Raw genomic sequence first — 22869 nt, 5'->3', positions numbered from 1 at the left:
TTAAGTTTTTCAAAGATTTCCGGGGATACGAGACTCTGATTAAGATAAAAAAAATATTGCCCTTCTTACAGATGACAGCAGGAGTAACTTCATTACGCGGATCAAAGTCTAGATCTTTAGGTCTTAAATTGAGATGTACATCACATACAACATGCAAGTGTGAGTCACACACAACTAACACCTTTTGAGGCATCATATCCTGCTTCAGCGGAGATGAATGATTTCCCGTCAGGGCCATTTGCATTATAGGGAGGAGGGAAACCGCTGCTGACTCCGGCTGAAATACAGACAGATTGATTTAATTCCATTAAGTGAGTTACAGCGCCGATGAGGCAGCAGCTGATCTGTAACAGAGGACAGGACTGTTTAATGTTCCCCTGGCAGGTCGTGACAGTGAAACCCTGCAATGTGTGTGTGTGTGTGTGTGTGTGTGTGTGTGTGTGTGTGTGTGTGTCTGAATGTGTGTCACATTACAAGTCATAGTGAGACTAGTATGAATGAGGAAAGGGGTTTGGCCTAATTCCATCTCTAAGGGCCAATGACTGCCTTGCAGAACTTAGCAGAGTTTTTCCAGCCTTATCTCCAATATACTCATTATAGAAAGTCATTTTGGTTCAGAATCAAGGACAGATAGAGGAAAGCAACACTGAATGAGATTATGTGAATCATACAAAATATATGCAGCCCTATTTTCTTCACATAAAATAAATGATTCATATTTCCAGGTAAAGCTAAGCAAATTTTGTTCCGTTGATGTTTGAATTTTATTGTCTTCTGATTGCAGCATGTGACTACAGGGATCACATAGTCAAATCCATGAAAGGAAAAGTTACTTTCTCTGGTGAAATTTTTATCATAATTCTCAAATCTACAAAAACATAAAATGATCAGATTTTCATCATTTTTGCATCTTTTAAACGAAGACTGACATTATTAAGTATCGCAGTGTAACCAAAAATTTTTTAACCTTGTGGTATGTATTAAGACTCTCTTTAAAAATATTTTTCATATTTTTTGACAACATAAAATAATGGATTAAGAACACGTTGCTTCTCAGTATTCTTCTTCTACTTAAATCTTCCACTAGAGGGCAGAAGATATATTTATCAGTACAGCAGATTTTTTAAGAAAAATTCATATAGATCTGAGAAACAGATTGTTTTTTTCTACATTTGAAGAAGAAATAACCTAATAATGAGCGCAGTATGCTGCACTGATAATCCTAGCCTGAAGGAAGTGTTTTTTGAGAGAGAAAAACTGTATGTGTGTGATATTTTAATAGTGTTTGTGTGCAATTTCAGTTTTATGAGTGTGTAAGCATGTAGCAGTGTTTGTGTGTGAGCACTTAAAACACTTAAAATGGCCCCCCATGCTTTTGACCTATAGTCTATGTGACAAAATTAAGTTAAATTTACTTGTATTTTATGTTTCATGTGAAGAAATTAGTTCTTTAATAAAGAACAATCTTGCTTCTTCAAAATGATTAAATTATGCAAATACACTTGTTGAATAAACAATCTTAATCTGATTGTTGGTTTGAAAATAGTAATGTGTTAGATTACTTGTTAGTAAAATGTGTGGTATATTGAATTTATGCGTTCTGACATCACTGCTGAGCAAACATTGATATAACCAGCTTTAAAAGTCCTAACAACTCTACTACTACCTCACCTGTTGAAGGAAGTCCTATCAATGTCCTTCAACATATTTCATTAATGACAAGCATTTTAGGAGAGACTCCATCAAACAAGTTCGGCCCAAAATTATTCATTAAATTAAATTATTTTAAAAAATGTAACTTTTCTATTGGCCTTTATGCAAGTACAAACAAATTGAGTAAACCAGTCACTTAAAGTTTGTAATACTGGCTTTTATTTTTTTCTTTGAGTTCCCGTAAAATGCTACAAGGTCAGAATTGATACAGTAAAAACCGATTACAGGTGACAGGTGTTCTATAAAACACACCTATAAATACAGTTGAGTTGTTCACACTCTTTCCAAACATGTGTGGTGAAGAGATTGTAACATGCAGACTTAGGTTTTCGATCTAGGTGGGCTATTTAATCCTGGAAATGAAATGGAAGGTCAATCCCAAGCTTGCCATTGCTTGTCCTCATGCAGGCTTGTACTTCCTCTGAAGATTGCTGCATAAGACCATAAATTGCATTGATGATGTATTAGTTAAATGGTCCTGTCCATCATGGGCTCACACAGTTTGCTGATTTCATCCAAGTTGAAAGGAGGAATCTGATCAACTATTTTCTTAACTCCTGTAACAACCTCCCGGTAGACCTGATTGAAGTTGATCTAAATATTCAGACTTGATAGAATCGACAAACTCCTGTGTTTTCCCAATCACTGCCTTCAGGGTGTCATCTAACTTTTCCAGCATCATGTCAAGACTCTTGATGTTTTTCTATGACATCTTTTTGATACTTAGTTTGACCTCAATTATCTGCCTTCCAATAATCACCTCACCACTTGGCAATTCCACTTCAGGATTGCTAAATTTCTCAAGAAAATAGTCATAGTACACTTTCATGTTTGCCTGGATGAACTGATTGGTTGCCTCCATCTTACTAGCAAGGCTGCCGGTTAGCTTCTTTAGGAGTTCGGGAAGAGCGGTCAGCTCATCATTCAGTGGTGTTCTTAAAGAAAATGGATATCTGGCTCATTTGATCATCATAACTGATTGCGATATTATAGACTTCGCTGACACGGTTAGTAGCAGAGTACTGGAGCATCTCCATGCTGCTTGTGATTCGGTATTTGTCAGAAAATTCTTCAACAGAAGAGATAATTGATGGGAGATCTGTCTTAAGTTGAGCAATCAGATCCTCAGGTGCCTTCATGTACACAATGTTCGTGTTGGTCATAGAGGATACGATCAGCAAGATGTCAAAGTCAGTTTCTGAGGACATCTGCATGGAGAAAAGGGATGTTAAATAAGTCAGTTTTTTTTTATCTCAAAATGGAAGTTGTTTTGTAAAAAACTTACAGGAGAACGGCCATAGAACCTAGCACTCATTTGGGATGGGTCTCTGCAGTCAAGTTGAAGGCCAAAGAAGCCAGACGACGGAGTAGAAATAGAGATGTTAATATGGTCTCTTTCCACAGCATAGTGCAGCCTCAGATCAGTGAAAATAGGACTGGTGATGCCAAGATTCAACTTAATTTGGGCAGCACTGTCAGAGAAAACAAGCATTTTAATAAAATAAAATAAAAAAATGAACAAATTCTCAAATACCAGCATGTATATCTGCAGAGAATATTTACCTTTCATCAGCTTGGTGTTTCCTCCTTAAACAGGACAGAAAAGCAGTTTAATATTTATTACTTATATTGAATGTTATTATCAATAATCTAAAATGTGTCAAAATGTAAAATATTACCCCAAAGCTTGAACAGCGACATATTCGAAATCCAAGTTGAGCTGAGACTTAGTCAGGACAAGATTGCTGACCATGTTCAGGAGGTCATTCTCAAACGTTACAGTGGTGGAACCTTGGAGAAGGAATAGAAATATTCACTTCTGAAGTCAGTAGTATGTTAGTTATGGGATGGTAATGGGTATATTAGAATTTTTTTAATCAACTCACCTTCCATGTCATATCCCAAAACCTCAATAGGAGAAGTGGCAATGGATCTAAACGTGACCTTGAGGGTAGGGGCACTACAGTCCACTTCAGTGAACATGTTTGTGTTGTACACTGGACCAGCAAACTTGACATTTGAAGTAATCTTCTGCTTGGATGGGTTCAGTTCAACAACAGTCTTTTCAAAGTAAGCAATGTCACCCAGGCTGCTTGGCTGTTTTATATCAATCTCAATATCAGATTTCAGTAATGATGGCTCAAAGTCAATAATGGCCTTTGCATTGTGTTTTCCCTCAGTTTTGAAACTTAACAAGTTTGCTCCATTGTTGCTTGAATAGGTAAGGTCTACAAAAAGACGGCCCATTGAGGCTTCGGCAGCCAGCTGTTGGTTTACATCTATGCCAAGGACTTTGGTGGTGCCATGTTTAAGCTTGGCATCAGTAATAAACTTGTAAGTTGAGCGGACAGTGTTTGTATTTAGATACACAACAGCCTCATTGTCCAGAACACCTAAAACTAGATAGTTTTCCAATGCTGTGCTGTCAATGTTTGACTTAAAGGATGACTCCACTGAAAGGTACTCTTCGTCTCTTTCTACTTTCACAGTGTGCTCTGCCTCAACCTTTCCAATAGCGTTTATATTGGGAATGTTGAAATCACCCTTTAGCTTTAGAGTGGACTGGGCATTGGGTTTGGAATATGGATTTGCAACCAGATTTTGGCTTGCTTCCAGATTGAGTATAGGTAGGGCAATAATTGATGATGTCGATACAGAGACAGTGTTCATGCTATAGGTACTGTCATGTGTGCCTTTAATGTAAAGATTTTCCAGGGAGAGAGAATTAGCTATCTTAATTCCTCTCTTGAGGCTCAGGTTGGTGGTTCCTTTGAGTTTTGTGTTCAGCCCTTCAAACACAGATGTAGTGGTAGCTCCTAGGCGGAACACAAGATCATCTTCAGCAAAAAGCAAAGTCTCAGCATTAAGGTTTATAATCGCAGACTTAAAAGAATACTCTGAGTTCAGTCTACCCATTGAGGGTATCTGGATCAGACCCATCACATCGATAATTGGGGCAGTGGTGCTTTTCGTGTAAAGGATATTGGCATCAATATTAAAAGCCTGCTCAGTAGAAGACAGAATATTTTTGAGTCCAGTCTTCTCAAACAAGTTCAAATCATCGATAGGTGGAGAGTGGAAGTCCACAAAGGGTAGGTCAAGTTCAGGAATGCTAATTGGATATTCCAGGAAGGACAGATCAGTCAGACCATCCACTTCAATTAAGACACCAGCATGATTTCTGGTATTGTCTGCAGTGAAGTTGGAGAACAATTTGTACTGGTTGAGGCGAGCCAGGAAGGCTGCATTCACCTTTTGAAAGTCAGGTCTTATGTTGACCAAGTAGTCATTCTGCAGGTCTATCTTGGCATTCAGAGATTTGAAAATGTTGACCTTGGCATTTGCTTTGTTTTGTATTTCAAAGAAAACTTCAGCAGGGCAGACTTTGAAATTGGCTGTGTTAGAGACCACTCCACTATCTGCACCATACAGTTCGGTGTCATGTTTTGCTTTCATCTCAATCTTCATATCATAAAGACTGACAACACCTGATGCCTCAAGGACACTGTTCTTGATGAATAATGCCCTTCCCTCATTCTGAACATTAAATGTAAAAGTGCCAGATTCAACTGTAATGAGCTGTTTCATTTTTAGGATTTCAGACTGTGTGTTTCCGGTGAAGGTTAGGCGGACAGTCTTGGGTTTGAGCGAAAGCTCAAACTTGCTCTTGTGATTGCAATCATGACTGTTAATTTTCCCTTCTCCTGTACTTTCTACCTCAAAATTTAGTGCTAAGCCATCTTGGTGCACAACTGACTTCTGGTTTGCAGTAATGTTACTTGAAATATCAGCAAATGGTATATTTACTACATGATTGTAAGTTGTGTCAACTGTAGAGGACATTCCCCCTGCCACCGCAACGAAGGCTGTGTTAACCAAGTTGGCCGAGTAGGGTGCAGTATCAACCATAACTGCGGTTTTTGCTTGTGCTTGAGTTGAAAGACCATACAGAGACACAGACGCCTGATGTTCAACACCTAGATAAGTGTGTCTGAATGTTATAGTTTCTGCAAGGACAACACGTTTCATCTTTGGGATTGCGATGCGAGCGTTGCTGTCAAGCTTATAATTAAGGATGTCCGAAGTGGGAGATCTGCCCTGAGAACTAAAGGAGCCAATGAATAAAGGTGACATGTTGTTCACAGTGGAGTTCTGGAACTCGGCAGATGTCTTTATAGTGTACATGGGAGATTGGAATCTAATCTCACCGTAAAGTTTACCAAAGCATGGAAGCATAATCCCATTTGGAATTGTTGGCAGCTTTATTTCTGGAATCTCCATAGCTTTGGCAAACTTTTCTGTATCTACTTGCGGAATGCTGGGAAATGTGAATTCTAAAAGAGGGATTTCTGGCAAGGTGATCTCAAGAAGCGTTGGGAGGTAATTCAAAGTCAGATCTCCAAAGAAAGCATCTGGATCAGGCATTTTGATTTCAATGCTTACAATGAAATCAATGAGTTCAATGATCTTCTGATTGATGTCTTCAAATGAAAGAGTAAAAGCTTTCACAGTGTACATGCCCAAGATGGTAAACTCGGGCACGTTAATTTCTGCTGGAATCTGAAACTTATGACCGAGCTGTAGTTTTGTGGAAGGCACAACAAGATCTGTGAGAGGGAAGGTGAAGGATGGCACATTGATTTCAGCTCGTCTCACTTCATTCAAAAGACTTTTAATGATCTGCGAAATCTCACGAACAATTTTCATATCAGGCAACACCTCATTTATTTTACTAATAACATCAATGATGTTGTGTACAATAATATCTATTCCGATTCCGAATAAGAAATTGATCCCATTCAAAAACTCGTTAAGTTCTTCTCTGATGTCAGGATTTCTGATTTCCTCTTTTATGTATTCAGCAAATGTCTTGATGACATGTTCATAGATGTCTGTTGCAGACTTAACTATTTTTGCAACTTTTATTTCTCTCAGATGCTCTATAAAGTCTCGAATAGATGATAGCACTACATTGGCAAATTCGCGTGCCGCCTCAAGTTTCTCTGAAATTTTGAGAGTCCTGATTATCTCATTTGAGTAATTTCTATACTCTTCAATAATTTGATTAGTGTTGTCCACAATGTCATTGTAGTTAATGGACTTTAACTTTTGGAGCATGGTTTCAATATACATATTGAACTGTTCAATTATATCTCTAACCTCAGTTGTTTTTAAGTAGTTAATAGTGGCTTGAAAGATTTCTATAAATCTGTTGGAGATTTCTGAATCCTTCACAATTTTTACAGCAGCCTGGATGGTTTCCTGAATTCTTAGTTGTTTAATAATGTCTTGTGCTTTTTCCAAGACAGCCTGAGCCTTTTGGTCAACTTGAAGATATACAACTAACTCTTTCATCTTAAGAAAAATTACATTAATTTTGCCAGCAAGGTCAAAGTTATAAATCTTACTCTTAATCTCTTCCATTGTATTATTCAGTATGTGTACTGGAATAAGATAAACAAAGAAATCAATTACCTCTTTCATGTCTGTGGATGACAGCATTAGGTGTGAGAAGTCAAACCAGTCAAGTCTATCTTTAACTTTAGTCACGATGGCCTGTACTATAGCTTTGATCTGAAATCGGGCTTCGATATCAGACAGGAATTCAATACTGCTGCCTTTAAGTGTTTCTAGGTCAATTTGTTGTATCAGTTCACTTATTGTTTCAATCCCATTAACAACTTTAGCTTTGAGCACATTCAAGTCTTCCAGAACATTTTCTATCTCCTGACTGAAGTTTTGATAGATTAGGTCCGCGAAGGTTTGGATGTAAGATGAGAGATTGATGAAAACTGTCTCAATGGCTTTCCTGAGACTTGTCAAAGCTGCATCCATGTTCTCTCTGGTGATGGAAAAATTTTGGCTAAAATCACTGAAAAGCTGTTTCAGTCGATTCACTTTGTCTTCTAAGTTAATTTGAGCAAGAAGTTCACTTACTTCCTGGGGAAGAGTCTCAAGTCTTGCCCTCACCTCACTTTTGTTGAGGAAATTTTGCAGAGATTCTGCTACAACCACAATTAATTCCTTGATGGTCTCCATGAAGACAGGCAGACTTTCAATCAGGGGGACATGAATAATATGACTTTGTGTGTTCTTGTCATATTTGAGGAAGCCAGAGATGGTGAAATCTTGGTTCTCTGTGGAGTCTGTGTTCATGATGTTTGTAAGGATTGTGCCTTGAACCTCAATTCCAACCCTCTCCTGAGTATTATAAATCTCTATGCCTTCACTAAATTCATGCTGATTCATTTTAGATTTAACTTTAAAACTTGTCTTTTGCTCCTGGGGTGTTAGAACAGCATATATGTTGTTATGATATGTGGTCTCAAAGGAAAGGCGGTTATCTATCTTCTGGGTCACCGATGCTCTGCATTCATGGGAGCTGACAAAAGCAAGGGGTTGTGCTCTCAGAGAGGACTTGCTATAAAGTTGGCCACTGTGCTGTCTATAGAAGGTAATATCTCCGTCTCCATTGAACATGGCATCAAGGTTGAAATCAAAAGGAACAAAATTGCAGCGCATGGTGTGGTCAAAGCGAATAGGCTGTGAGTTGAAGCGGACATCGTTACTAAACCGTGCGGCAAGGCCAACAATTTCAAGCTCAGCATTGTGGCTCATGTGAGTGCCAAATACCTTTCCAGTGGTGCTGTATTTTGCATTTGCACTTAGATCTGCATAATTAATCTGGTATGTGTGCTTTATTTCGTCTATTCCATATAGGGCTGTCAGTTTTCCAGTCAAGTCAATCTTGTAAAGTTCTGCCAGTAACTGTGCATCATTATCAAAACTGGCATCCAAAAGTTTCAGGTGGTTGTTAATTTTTGCAGAGGCAGTGTGAGGCTTCAGGCCAAAGATGATATCGTGATTATAAGAGGCATATTCACTTGCACCAGCTTCCACCTTTGAGTTGAAGTCCAGACTAGAAAGAGTGATGGTCAGCGTGTTAGAATTATCCACTTTGATATCATGAATTGCAGCTTTGTTTGTAATGGACAGAGTTCCTCTTGAAGCATCGATTCCAGCAATGAAGGTGTTTTCTAAAGAGAGTGGGCTTTGGAGAGTAGTTGTTCCACTTGTGCTTAAACCATCTTTGTTCATTTTCAGTCTGGCCTCATGTGTAACTTCATTCTCAAAAAGCTTTATGTTGGCATTGCAGCTTACTATCAGACCATTGTCATCGAAGGTGGACATAAGTATGGAGTAAACGCGATTATCAGAGTAGTCTCCATTCGTCTCTATTCTTATAGTGGCTCTACCAGCACCAGCAGAGCCTTCAGCCTGGTTGCTAATCTTGAGACCAAGAGCATGTGCGCTTGCGTCACATTTCATCGTCAGCCGACTCTCTTTGAAAGAAATTTCTGCGACATGTGTGAAGACGTCCTCCTGGGCTTTGGTGTTTGATTTAGCCAAAAATTCACCATTGCTAAGGGACCCTGAAATTTGGTTCTCGGCTTTAAAAACGGTTGAATCAAGTTGGATTTCAGAATCAATCTTGGCCTCTGACCTGAATGGGAACACAGAAATTGCCTGGACTGAAGTGGTTGTGCCATAAATTGGTCCAGCCTTGAACGATCCCTCAAAGTTGTTGTTGATTTGAACTTCTTGAGTGCTGATTTCAGTCATGCTAGTGTGCTGTAGTTTTGCATTAATGCCAAATTGACTTGTGGCTTTGATTTTGGTGTTTGATTTCAAAGTGAATTTGTCTGCGATAACTCCATCTTCTTCAGTACTGAAACTAGCTTCGAATAATTTATGGGTAAAAGAGCTTCTCAAATGAGCCTTGATGGATTCGGTTATGGACACCATCCCAGAACCTAAACATAAAAGAAAAGAGGAAAAAAAAACATATGTGAAGAATAGCAAGATGACCTACTAATTATAATGCCCTAATAATTATGTACAACCAAGCAAATTAAATTTCTAAAAATGTTCCCATGAAATGTATAGCATAGTGTCTCTGCTTTCCCAAAAAGATGTCAGCAACTGGCCAAGCCAAGTAACCTGATCAGAACCAGCTCATAACCTTAAGCATGCTTATATAAAAAAAAACTTACATTTTGCTTCTACAAATATCTCAAGGCAAGCCACTTCAAAACCTTTAAAAATAGTTTTCTGGGAAACCTCTTTTAGTTATTCTAAACTGAGGCTGTTTAGTTATTGGCAGCTTAAATACTGACATATTGGTGACACCGAGGGGAACAAATAATCTTATGCAAAGTGGCCAAATGATTTCATAACTGTAGCAATAGTTGTAGTAAAAAACTAACTTAACTTTTGTCAAATATTTTGACAAAAGAGACTAAAGTATCTTTTCACTGAATGAAGGATGACGGAAATGATTATTAACATACCTTCAACTGCTACAGAGAGGATGTCAATCGGGGAAGTTCCTTTTGCATCAAACCTTGCAGAATAACTAGGTGGTTCTACAACGTCCTTTCCAGCTGCAAGTGTTGCCTCCACATCATAGAGATTGCTGTTTATCAAAGTTGAAAGTTCAACTTTGCTAAAGACAGGAACAGACACAGCGAAGCTGTCTGGAACAGCAAAGTCGGGTATCGGGATTTTTCTGGCAGGAATTTCCAATCCAAACTGGGGTATAGACAGCCTAGGAATGGTTAGAGCTGGTGGGAAATTTAGGTCTGCTGGTGTCTTTCCTCCTAGAGGCAGCGGGATTACAAATGTGAAGCGATCATCGTTGAAGTAGAAGATAGCCTTTGCGTCACTGTTAAAAAAAAAACGAAGCAAGTCCCATATATAAATGTTTTTGATTATATAAACATGTACTATTAAAATTAGCTTTGATTTACTAATCTTACGTATTCAGGAAGAGTTTCTCTGGCAAAGAAATATCTGGTATGTCGGGCAATCTGAAGTTTTGCATGTAAGGGAGCATTTCAGCACCATACTTTTCCATGTAGTTGTTTGCCGCCTAAAGAAATCAGAGGCATGTTTTTATTGTTGTTGTTTTGGCTTCGTTCACATCTCTGACAAATAAATTCTGATGAAGGATGCATACCTCCACAAACTTTCTGAAGATATGACGAACTTTCATGTCGGTCTGTGCCACTTGCATGTCAAGAATCTCGTTGCCATACTGCTGGATGATGTCACCGGTAGGCAAGGAGGTGGTTTTTGTATCCACATCAGACTTGAACTCCAGCTCAATCTTGCTGCCATCTGAAAACGTAATTCAATACCTGCATTATGTCCTTAAAAGGATCTGTAATTTATTAATGATTCAGTTTTAAAAGGAGTTTGGAAAAGGGAGGTACGTTCAACGAGATTTTGGTGACTAGTTCAATTAATCAAATGTTTGGTGCATTCTGTCACAAATTAGTAGTTGCTGGCAATTTATTTCCAATTGGACAACCACCAAAGTAGAATTAGTTGCAGTCAAACTTTCTTACACATAAGAAAAAGAGATGACAGTGAAATGGGATTACCGTATTTCAATTTAATTTTCTGCTCAGAGGAAACATCCATGACCTTAATTTCATTCTCAAGCTCCAGTTCCAGTGGATCATCATGTTTCAAACTAACAGTGACGGTGGATTCAGCGCTGATAGAGGGCACCAGGAGCTGGACTTGCAGCATGCCTTCCTTTCTTTCCTTCAAACTAAAAAATGTTATCAGCCAGTCAATCTAGGGCCCCGTTATTGTTATTTTATGTATTCATGTTGCATTTCTTACTTAGCACGTGCAATCAGGGAAACCTGAGGAACGTTCTTGTTGATGAGATCAAGAAAGATGGAATGAGTTCCTTTGACTTGAGCGTTCCCATCAACGACGCCGAGCCTGATTCCGGCCTCCACATCAAAGTCAGGGATCTGAACGTCTGCTGTGATGATATTCGTTTCTCTGTTGTATTTCATCTCCAGTTGGGCTTCAGTTGGCGCTGCTCCTGTTGTTGATCATGCAATGGCGCCTTAGTCCTTCTTGATTTATCCAATTAAAGCAACATTTATACTGATCCCTACCTTCAGCTCTCAAGATAAACTTCAAAACGTCAACCTTCTGCCGGCCCTCGTCTCCCTCCTTGAGGAGCTCGTATCTAACAGTGGCTGTGTACTCCGTAACTTCTCCCGTGGGATGGAGCTCCACAACAAATCTGTGTTGTTCAGTTGACAGAACCTGTTAGCTAATCACATGCTATTTTTGACATTACTGTAGTAAAGGAATTTCAAACTTACTTGCTGTCACCGGTCAGGGGGAAATAGGGTGCAGTCTCATGATAGAATGCATCAGCATACTGCAGAGCAGAGCAGTATTTCATGCCAATGAAGGCAGGTGTGCACTTATTTAATTCAACTGTGTCTTTCACCACCGGAGGTAACATTTTCACATCTGATCCGATTACTGCCACAAAGGAGTTTCTAAATTGCAAAAGTAGCAAGAATTTAAGTATGCCTGAAAGCTTAAAACTTGAACTTAAAACTTAAAAAAAAAATGTTTGAGCATTTTTATTTGTTATTTTTTTGTATAGCTTACGTTATTTGGATTAGCTTGGCGGGGTTTGTTGGCGCTGGGATAGTCAGCTTAACGTGGTCACGTCCCACTGAGACCTTGGCTCTCATCCCACTCTCGTGGAAGATGTTAGTGTGCATCTCTAGTCCAGAATTGACATATTCAGGGATGTGGGATCCAACCTGAGTGACAAACTCAATGCCACCAAATGGCATGAAAGTCGCTGTGCTCTGTAGGTAAACACAGTAGAAAGATCGATGCAACAAGACTCAAGTTGATGCTGTGAAAAAGTTATAAGCATCCTGTTACCGTAGCCATAGATAATCACCATGTCGCGAGCAATCTGAAGTCCGCCTTTGAAGCCTGGGGTGAAAGTACCAGACAGTGCAATCCGTAGAGGTACTCCAGTAACAGTTGGAAGGAAGAATTCATTGTCCATGAAGATGTAGTGGGCAAAGATTGTGTTGTCAGGGCTAGTCATCAGGGATCTTAGTATCTGTGCCAAAAAAGTCCACAAAGGACGTTTAGCAAATAAATTATGGATTTTTTTTAACAAAAACTTAACTTTCAACAAGAACTGCTAGGTTCTGCTTTTTTTGAACTCACTTCATGTGGGAACATCTTGAGCATCTTCTCAATCAGCATGCCGGCAGAGTAGGTCATCTCCTCGATGTCGTTAGTCCTGAGATATCCCAGCTCATTTCCCAAGAGTTTCAGATAAACCATTGCTTCCGGAGACTGTGCAGTCTTCAGATCATTGACCAGCTTCCCGAGGTTTTGTCTGACCTCGCTCACCAGGTTGTTGGAGGTCTACATGAAAATGTGCAAAATTTCCTAAAATTGCCTGCTCTCCAACCACCCGACCTCCCCAAAAACATGAGATGAATATATGTGAGTATTGAATGCTGCTTGAAGTACCTCCCTCTTCATCCTGTTCCTCTTCAATGCAGGTATGGCATTCTCCAGGATCTCGTTGACTGCTTGTGGCATGTTTTCAGAGACAAAGTACATTGTCTTCAGGGCAGTATCGGGGAAAAAACCGTTCTCTCCAAACAGGGCCTCGATTGTTGGTTCAAATCCTTCACCTGTCATACCAATCTGCAAAGAATGAGATTTTTTTTATTCCAAAGAAACTGTTTTAGATTAGCAAAAGTCCTTAGGGCACAAAAGATGTCAAATAGTTTAAAGTGTTTACCTCCATCATGTCAATCTCAAAGCCGAAAGCCCTCAGAGTCATTTCAAGCATAACTTCCTTCGGCAAGTAGCTGACACCCTCAAAAATCATGTTGCCCTGCACTGATCCAATCTTATAGTTGCGTGAAAACTTGATTGGGTCCATTGTGGGTCCGATTTCATTGCCTTGCAGGGCATCCTGGATCTTCCGCCTCAGGCTGTAGGAAGACAACACACTCTACTAAAAGAATAACAATAAATGTGTCGGCATTTTATTCTGTGGCATTGCTCGATCTTACTCTTCGGTTTCTGGTTCAGTCGAGGACTGAATGTTGGTGATGTGGGAGATTACAAAGCTCCTGAATTGTTGGTTAGCCTCACTGGACAAAGCGTTGATCAGCTGCGTGAGCTCACTCGGCTGTGGGCCCTTCATAATTATAAGATATGCAGCAATGCGTTCTTGGACAGGGTTGCTGTTGTCCAAAAGCACCTCCATAAACACGTTCCTTGTCTGCAATCGACAGACGTCAGTGAAAAAGTAAGATTAGTAAAGAAATAGTGACAAACAAAATAAAAATACTGGCTAGAGTTGTTTTGCTTGCCTCATCTGGGACTGGAATCTGCCTGTATACTTGAATAGCAGCCTGCTGCACTATTTGGGAGGCTGCAGGCTCCTTCACACACTGGATCACAGCAGTCCGTAGTGCAGGACTGACAGGAATCACAGCTGGAGCCATATTTCCAATCACCTGAAAACAAATTCAAGCCGGTTTTCAGTTGGGATTACTTCACTTTGGAGATTCTTAAAAACACGTTCAGATGAAGAAGCGCTGAAAAGTTTGACAGCTCAGACTTTTATGCCCAAATGTACGCAATGCAGATTTAAACTTAGGAAATTAGTAAACCCTCAGAATATTCATTTTCCTCAGAATACCTCAGCATTTTTCTCAATAAATATATTTCGAATGACTCTTACTAATGTAAATTCATACTGTTTGTCAGTAACTACAGAAGTAATCCACACATAGAAAATCTGCACCAATACCAATATAAATGTATGTGTAAGTACAATGACACATGGAGGATGTATTGAGTGCATGGAGAGAAGATGCAAAAAGCCAAAAACACCTAAAATTTGTCAGCGTTTGGAAAGCAATCCTGCTACCAGTCTGTGCTAATTAACGGTTTTGTCCTAATAATATAACTGATGGTTTATGAAAAGTTTTCTAATAGCCAAGGTATTGCGTAAGATGCATCTTTTAGCGTTATTGTTGCAAAGACAATGGTTTGTGTAGACTTCAAATTAATAGATTTTATATAAAAATATACCCCCTGCCACATGTTACTTTCATTACATATTCAGTACATTCTGGACTTTTTGTTTGTATTTTGAGGTAGCAGCTGAGATACTTGCCCTGAGTGTCATGAATGTGTGGTCCTTCGCCCCAGTACAGTCGCCCAGCTGGGAAGCCATGAACTCGGCAACAGAGTGGATCTCTGGAATAGCTTTTTTCTCAACTTTGTAAAACCTGTAGAAAAGACAAAATGATCAATGCAGAAGAGCAAAATCGTAGACATGGCAGAATGGCATTATTTCTGATGAATTTTACACAAAGCAAAGAAATGATCACCTACCGTTTGACAACATTGCTCAGAGCATACATGATGGGCTTACTAGGTTTGTATTTGGCCATCTCGAGCAAATCATTGATCAGGAGCGCAGATGGATTGGACATGAGTCCCAACGCGAAAACAGCAGCGTCGACCTCGAGGTCCGAGGTGTCGAAAGTCCTGAGGATATGCATGATTGCACTGCTGCACTCGGGGGTTCCACACTGGGCCAGAACCTGGTAGGTCAGGAAGCGGGACAAGGCGACGGCCTCGGGAAGGGCAGCCTTCAGGGTTTCAGTCTTCATTCCACGGACTGTGGAGATGAGGGTGTGGAAGAGGTGTGCCCTCCTCTCTCCTTCGGTCTCGGGCAAATTGACCAGTTGTCTCATGAGATTCACAGCCGCGTCTTTATCCTGGATGCTGCTCTTGTCCTCGACAATCTCCATGTTGAGATCCTTGACGTTGTTGTCTTAATATAAAACAAGTAGACATCTGTATTAATTCTTACAATCTGCAAACCGCAATGCAGTTTCCATAAAGATCGTTTGAAATGTTTAATAACGTCCTCAAAACTTTCTACACTAAGTATTATTCAAAAGATATTTTCTTCTTAACGTTCAGAGTCTTTCACACTTAAGGACATTCATATCATCAGAATAATATCAACAAGACCAAAATATAGCCAGAGTGAATACAAAATAATGCTTTCATGTCAAACCCACTTGACTTTTATCACTTTTGTACAGCACTTTGGCGCAGTTTTAAACCTGTTTTTAAAGTGCTATATAAATAAATTTGACATTGACTCTATATGTCAAAGTTAAATTTCCACACGTTTGTCTTTCTTTCTTGTTTTTTTTTCTTTTACTTAGTAATCATTCCACTCACATTGTTCTATTTTGTGTCTTGTTGTATAAATCTAATATGTTTTATAGATGTTGTTCAGGCTTCTTGGTTGACATGCTGAATGAATTCTCAAAGAACTTTTGGAGTAATTTTAGTGGACCAGCCTCCACTGGGAAAGTCACTGTTACAACATTATTTCCATTTGTGGATAATGAAACTCACTGCAGTTCTCTGGAGTCCAAAGGATCTGGAACCTTTTCCAGACTGATTGATGTTACTGACTTGTTTCCTTTATATCAAAATATGATGTTTTGTCTTTTGAGACTTTTCGACCTTCATATTGTCAGAATGACTTTCTTGATCTATAAGTCCAGTAGTAGTGAAAACCAAGTAAGACTGAACTCAGTATTTCAAATAATGTGTTTAATGACACTTCATTCATCATGGAAAAGCTCCATTTTGTATTTACTCATAGTAATGTCTTTTTTAGGTAAATCTGCATGAAGGCATTTTCACAACCTTTCCTGCCAACTGCATGATTTTCATAAAAAGCACCACAGTTTACTTCAACTGAACAACAGATTTTTTTAAAGTCACATTTTGGTTGGACGAAGTTCTAGTTCAAAAACATACCCCTAAAACATCTTTACAAAGCATTTAAAAACTAGTATGTAGAGTCTCTCCTGGTTGGATGTTGTATTTGTTTTTTGTGAAATTGAAACAAACAGCTAACAAATGGCTGACAGTCACATCATGCTACTATTTCATAGATTCAAATGGTCAATTCATTCTAGTGTACCCCCATTTCCTACCCTTCAATAGACCAAGCGTTTATCCTTTGTTTATTTATTTATGCTGGTAGTTTATGCATATAAGTAATCACAAATATGCTAACATAACTTCATTTTCTGTAGACTTTTGACACCATTCTTACCGTTCACCTGTATGATTTCTATTTACTATTTATATATGATAATAATTAAATTACCATGGTCACTAAATTACAACATTCTGACTGGAAATTTTTAATGATTTCTGAAAAGCGACCTTTAACAAAGGACTTACCCCGTTCAAACATGTTGTCATTGTGAGAAGAAACCTGGACCAGAGTCAACTCCTGCTTTCCAACATTGGTAAATCCATATTTTCCCCTGTGAAAAAAAACAAAACATATAAACATAAATGAACAGAAATCTAATCATGAATCTTTGTTCATTAAATGATGACACTCCTGAAGGATTTGATTTACTTGTGGGAGAAAGGTATAACGAGGTGTTCTTCGGTGCAGGAACCGGAGGTCATGTGTTTTTTCTCATTATCAAATTTGTAGTTGCATGTTTGGGAGCTTCTGACCAGCTGAGCCAATGGATAGTGCTACAAATTAGGACAATGTGAAGTTAGTAACGTATTAAAAAGACACAGGTGAAATGTTTGTGCCGTCTCCTATCAAAGATTTATAAATTGCATTGCTAAATTTCAAATTTAGCACAGATTCAACACAAAAAACATGAATAAGATTAAATCTGTCCAGAATAAAATGTTTTATTTTTTCATGGATTATTTGTGCAAAAGCATTTCCTGTGATCTCCTTGCAGCGTGACTTTAGGGAGTCTTACCAAGCCAGTGAGGAGGGCCAGAGGGCTGCTGTGATCTTTTATGGGCACAAACTTGTCACATGTGGACAGGTCCCTGTGCAGGCTGATGTCAGTGTCAATGTCCTCTCTGGCGTTGCTCGTGTAGGAAGTCGTGCACTTGCCATGGATGGTGGGCTAACATAAAGATGGAGAATTAGAGAAGATAAACGCATGATGGAAATTGGAAACATTCATTTAAAGAGCTCCCCGTGCTTAATGGTAGATTCGGTAAAGCTTTGTGAAAAGCCTTTAAAATAAGTAAAAACGTGAACTTTAATAAATAGTTATATTAACAAGATCACAGCTGCAGCAACGTCCAGTTCTGTAAAGTTATGAATCTGAAGGAAATAGTAAAAAAAAAAATCTCTAAAAGGAAGTTGCTGCAGGGGAGCCAGCAATGTTGGCACAGAGAATTTCCTGGAAAAAAAAAATATGTGCATTTTTATTTATTTATTGTGTGCTTTATTTTTTTTTTATTTTAAGGCTTTTTGCACATTTTTCCAGTGGTGCCATTAAGTTCAGCCATTTAGCATTTTTCATAATAAATCCCACTACCATGTTGCGGTTCTTCTCTTCCTCCAGCAGAGGCACAGCCAGGGCGGAGACGATGCCTCTCTTGAAGTTCAGAATATTTGTTGTTTCGCCATCCGCAGGGAAGAGCTTCACGTCATACTCGCCCTCAACAACAAACTTCAGAGGATGCCTGAAAGAAAACGTGTAATGTTTTTATTTATTTATTTATTAATCAATTCTTCTTCAGAAGTTTTTCATTTCTTCCTTTTAACATCCATTATCTTACCGTTCCATTTCGGCGGCAAAGCCGTCAGAGCTGGCGGCTGGAAGGAACACGGGGTTGCCATTTGCGTCCGTGTCCACCACCTCGCTCAGACTGCATCCTGTGGTGCGCAAGATGAAACTGCACATCTGTGGAACTTCGATCTCAACCTGTGTAAAAAAAATCAAAAGCTTTTTATTCTGTCTTATACAAAATGAACAGGAAAGAAGAAATAAAAAGAAATCTGATGATTATAAAACAATGCTACCTTGCAGGAGGCCTTGGGTCCATTCTTGAGCTCTGAGGCTCCACTGATGGCATTCAAAGATTCAGCTTCATATTGGTATTCATATTTGTGCAGGGGCTTGTACCTTTGGGCCACTAGAGGAGATCAAATAAAGATGTGAAGCATCTTGATCCTGTATCATGCATGTTTGAACATTCTAAAGGAACAAAATGCCAGAAGCGACTTACGCAAACAGGTTGAAAATATTTCGTCTTGGGCAACTGTTAATGGAAAATCAGATTAGTTAGCATTTTTTTATTTATTTTTTTGGTAATATTTCCCCAAAGGGTAACAAAATAATGATGTATACTTGACTTGTACTAGTCCAGTTATAAATGATTATGCTTAAGTCTTTATTAATTTACTGGTTGTCTGTGTTCAAAAAGTCAGCAAATACAGAAAGACGTCATCACAGTTCCTCTGGTCCAAAGTGACGCCTTCAGTTGTTGAACAGTTTAAACCTCAAATTGATTTGGTATTTTTGTGGCCTTAAGCAGAATTTCTTTTATAAATAATTAGACTATATCACAAATACTGTAAACCATTTAATATAACTAATATCCAGCTTTACTGTATATCAAAATCTGTCATCAGATATCAAGTTATTTTCATCCTAGGCATGGATACACATTTTTCAGGGAGTTTTAATTTAGCCATTCATAAGGGTTCTTCCTCAGACCAATACAAAAAGGAAAACATTGATACGAGACACTAGGTCAATGTTTGGCGAAAGGTGCTGAATTTTGGCTGTAGTGAAGGTTAATTGAGATTAAATAACAAAACTGAGTTGGTCAGAGACATTTTGGAGATGAAAAGTCTAAGTTCAAGGATCAGTTTGTGCAACACAAGCAGCAAAGCTATCTATGGTCGACTTCATAAAAATGAAACAGTGAACAAAAGATTAACTCAATAAAAATTTTAGTTTTTAAAAAATGGTAAAAAAAAAAAAAAGAAAAGAAAGAAGAAAAAGTAAAATGGTTTTAAAATTACCATTTGTAAAATTGTAAAAAGAAACTATTTGTTGTTATTTTTATTTATTTTAGATTAAGGAAACATCACTTTAGATTAAAATAATATTACAGAAAATGTACTTTTAGTTAAAGGCTCCAAATAAATAAATATTCATATTTACTATGAAATGCAATCACACTGATTGTTTTTGGTCAGTTGCACATGTCACCTATTCTAGAAAATAAATAGGCAGCATGCTTTCAAAATTATTTATATTTTGAAAGTATTAGTGTATGTAAATTATATATTTAAATTACATTTAGTCACTTAAGACTTAGAAATCAAAGATTTGACTTTGAACTTGACTTTAGATTTGACTGAAAGACTTGCGATCTGCAAAAAAATGTTTTGAACATAAGTTTATAGTAACACTGGGCTAACATTTAAAAACTCATTAAATAGTTGCAATTCAAGTTAAAGTGCTTTACTGTTTAAATATGAGCGCATTTAAACATAGACCTGTGATGTTAGATGTGTTGCAAGGTACTCACGAGCCAAGGCTGATATACTGAGGAGCAGCAAAAGGCAGAGCTTAGAGACCCCCATGGCGGGCTCGTTGCAGCTCTCTCCTCCCAGGTTGGTGAGTTCTCAGTCGAGACTTATGTCTCCGTCTCAGCTCGGATGTTTTATACCAACACCTGGACTCTGTCAGAGGGCCGCGAAGCACAGACAGTGCTTTGAACGCTCAAAGTCCACTGCACACTCCTGTGTGGAGGGACAAAGGCAAAAGGTTTGAGAATGTAGATCGAAGCATGCTTACAAAAACTGATAAATGGTACTTCTTGTACTTTATTTTAGATATCAATTTTTGGTAAAACAGTATTTGAGTTAAATGAGATATGTATTTTTTTTTTCTTTGTGAGGACATTGAAAGTTACTGAAATGCTCTAATTTTATTTGTTGCTTCTAGCTTTTCTAAAATTATGCTTTAAAATTATGCTTAGTGTTCTCTATTTTTCAAATGTGCATGCACAAAAAGATAAATATGCTTTGTATCAATAAAAGTTACTTAACTATTGTATTCTTTACATTAAAAGAATTTCATTTGATTTAGTGAAATATTCTAGTGCAACAATGCAGAGACTAGATTTAGTCCACAAAGCATTCCAAAAAAAAAAAAAAAAAAAATGTCATTCTTGCTGCAGAAATCAAAGTTCAGTCTGTCCGGCTTGATGCTGCAGTCTGAATTAGGTCACATATTGGTGATCACTGAGTGATCAAAGCATGATTTAGACACAAAGTCCCTGCAGTCTTTAGTGGGAAAAGATAATCTTATCAAAAACTTCATAACTTCATACCTCTGATCTGAAGAATAACTATTACTCTGGATTTATTTTCTTAATTATGTTACATTCAGTTGGTCATTTAATGTTCTTTTTTTGTTATTGATCTACCTAATCAGTGTTGCTGTTAGTATATTAAACACTAACATTTATGACCCATTTAACATACATTCTTTAAAAGGATATTTGAAAACTAATCACACATGGACTTTCAAATGTAATTATTGCTTATCAAGACAAAAAAGAAGTTATTTCAGATGTTGTACTTACTGCGTTTGTCTCTGGTACAAGAGTCAGCTGCTTGTTGTTCCTTTTCCACTGCCAACAGTGAAGACAGAGAAAACATTTACCAAACTTTTTTGGGGGTAAGAAGATGAACTTTGAGACTTTGATCAACAAATACCCAGAAGTCCGTGCATGCATCGATTTGCTGTTAGAATTTGGGACGACAGTTTTATTTGTGTCAGCTTTTTTTTTTTTTTTTTTTTTCACAAAACTGTTAAGTTGTTCCTTTCATTGTGTCTTATAATACACATTTCAAATGGCCATGCAAAGTCTTAGCAATCACAGAGTTCTTTACTTCTTTTAGTTCTTTTGGGAATTTTTTTTCTGTTTCTGAATCTGAACGTTATGCAATGATGAGTTGCGTTTTGATCTTTAAATGTCTGTACAAAAGAGTGATGCAGTGACTGCGGTCACAATCTTCATTAAATACTAAATTTTTAGCCTTTAGCAGACACGGACAAATGTTCAGTATTTGTAAAGAAAGATGATTTTTTCCAATAATAAAATTAGTTCTTAGTAGCAAACTGACAAACTGTCAGAGGGGAAAAACAGGACAAAGACTTTTAAATCTGGGATTTTCCTCTATCAGGACACAATAAGGTAGAAATAGTGTGTAATAGAGAAAGAACCTCATGACTCGATGACTTATTAAATCCCGTTTCAGCAGCAATAACCAAAAAATTTGATGTATTTTTTTTTTTGCCTGACTAACTCTGACATTGTTGTGGAGAAACTTCTATTTTATAACTTTCCATCTGCTCTTTGAATTTCCAAATTGTAGTCGAGCTTTAGCAGACAGACGTGCTCACATTTCCTATTCCACCAGGATTCAGATGCGGCTTTGTCAATCCAAGCAATTTTGTATTTGTCTCTGCAGTGAGAGGTAGCTCTTTCTTTTGCTATCCTTGTACAGGTTGATATTGGACTGAATTTGCCTGGGGAAATTAGCAGCTGTGCTTAAAATTTTCTACATGAGGTGAATCATCTTTATCACTGCGGGATGATCGACCTCAGTGTGTTTGGAAATGATCTTATGTTGCTTCTCCGTTAGAATGGCAGCAACAGTTGCTTCTCTGATGTCTTTTTACATCGCCTACATCTATCTGTAGATAGATAAAATGCAAAGGCTGATAAATAGCAGCAGTGTGGTGAGGAAAGGTGTTGTGTAAGGTATTGCACACTTAACACTAACAGGTTTATCATGTCCTGATACATGAGCCCTATATTAGAAAGAGGATGTACTTTTCTCTTTAGCTATGACTGTGCCTAAGACTAACGCTGCTTACTGGATAAATTATTCAGTGTGCAATTCACTCTCCTCTGCTGGGAATTCACAATGTGCATGATATTCTAATGTTGTGCAGGCCTGTTTACTACTCCTATTGATTGTTCTCTGCTAAATATACTGCTCAAAAAAATAAAGGGAACATTTCACTTTAATTTTGTGTGTGGCTCCAAATCCAGGCCTCCATTGGTTAATAAATTTGATTTCCATTGATGATTTTTGTGTGATTTTGTTGTCAGCACATTCAACTTTGTACAGAACAAAGTATTCAATGAGAATATTTCATTCATTCAGATCTAGGATGTATTTGAGTGTTCCCTTTATTTTTTTGAGCAGTGTATATAGCCTAAACTTGCTCAAAGCATTTACATTATAACTGACAGATTTTTTTTTTTTTTTTTTTTTTTTTTTATCAAGGGCTGTATATTTTTTGTAAGCAAGCATGTTTATGAGACATGAGTATGGATTGGCAATCAATCTTTTTTTCTCTGCTGACCCGA

The 22869-nt window shown here is 38.0% G+C and overlaps 1 protein-coding gene across 1 annotated transcript; it reads right to left on the bottom strand.

Moving 5' to 3' along the window:
- Positions 1 to 1849: 1849 nt before the first annotated feature.
- Positions 1850 to 21162, bottom strand: apobb.1 (apolipoprotein Bb, tandem duplicate 1). Its single transcript, XM_014997538.2, has 30 exons — positions 21070 to 21162; positions 20008 to 20221; positions 18694 to 18726; positions 18488 to 18600; positions 18244 to 18389; positions 18000 to 18147; positions 17427 to 17579; positions 17060 to 17184; positions 16876 to 16961; positions 14989 to 15433; positions 14768 to 14882; positions 13956 to 14102; positions 13653 to 13864; positions 13376 to 13571; positions 13099 to 13278; positions 12787 to 12990; positions 12509 to 12676; positions 12205 to 12410; positions 11907 to 12089; positions 11694 to 11824; positions 11407 to 11617; positions 11160 to 11332; positions 10733 to 10893; positions 10533 to 10645; positions 10065 to 10438; positions 3600 to 9527; positions 3393 to 3504; positions 3277 to 3300; positions 2999 to 3185; positions 1850 to 2921 (listed from the first exon to the last, which is right to left on the bottom strand). Exons 2-30 carry the CDS (start codon positions 20060 to 20062, stop codon positions 2634 to 2636), a joined length of 10617 nt encoding a protein of 3538 aa, XP_014853024.2. The 5' UTR covers positions 20063 to 20221; positions 21070 to 21162; the 3' UTR covers positions 1850 to 2633.
- Positions 21163 to 22869: the final 1707 nt, after the last annotated feature.

The sequence above is a fragment of the Poecilia mexicana genome, unplaced genomic scaffold (genome assembly GCF_051168715.1).
Source record: "Poecilia mexicana isolate PSO_F unplaced genomic scaffold, ASM5116871v1 scaffold_21, whole genome shotgun sequence".
Classification (NCBI taxonomy): domain Eukaryota; kingdom Metazoa; phylum Chordata; class Actinopteri; order Cyprinodontiformes; family Poeciliidae; genus Poecilia; species Poecilia mexicana.
Note: the sequence above shows the minus strand (reverse complement) of the source record. Positions and strands in the feature narration are given on the sequence as shown.

Coding starts and splice junctions, on each gene's coding strand:
- apobb.1 (XM_014997538.2), bottom strand. CDS start 20,062: ATGGGGGTCTCTAAGCTCTGCCTTTTGCTGCTCCTCAGTATATCAGCC. Junction 13,572..13,652: donor ACTGAACCAGAAACCGAAGA/GTAAGATCGAGC, acceptor GTCTTCCTACAG/CCTGAGGCGGAAGATCCAGG. Junction 11,618..11,693: donor GTTTATCTTGAGAGCTGAAG/GTAGGGATCAGT, acceptor GATCAACAACAG/GAGCAGCGCCAACTGAAGCC.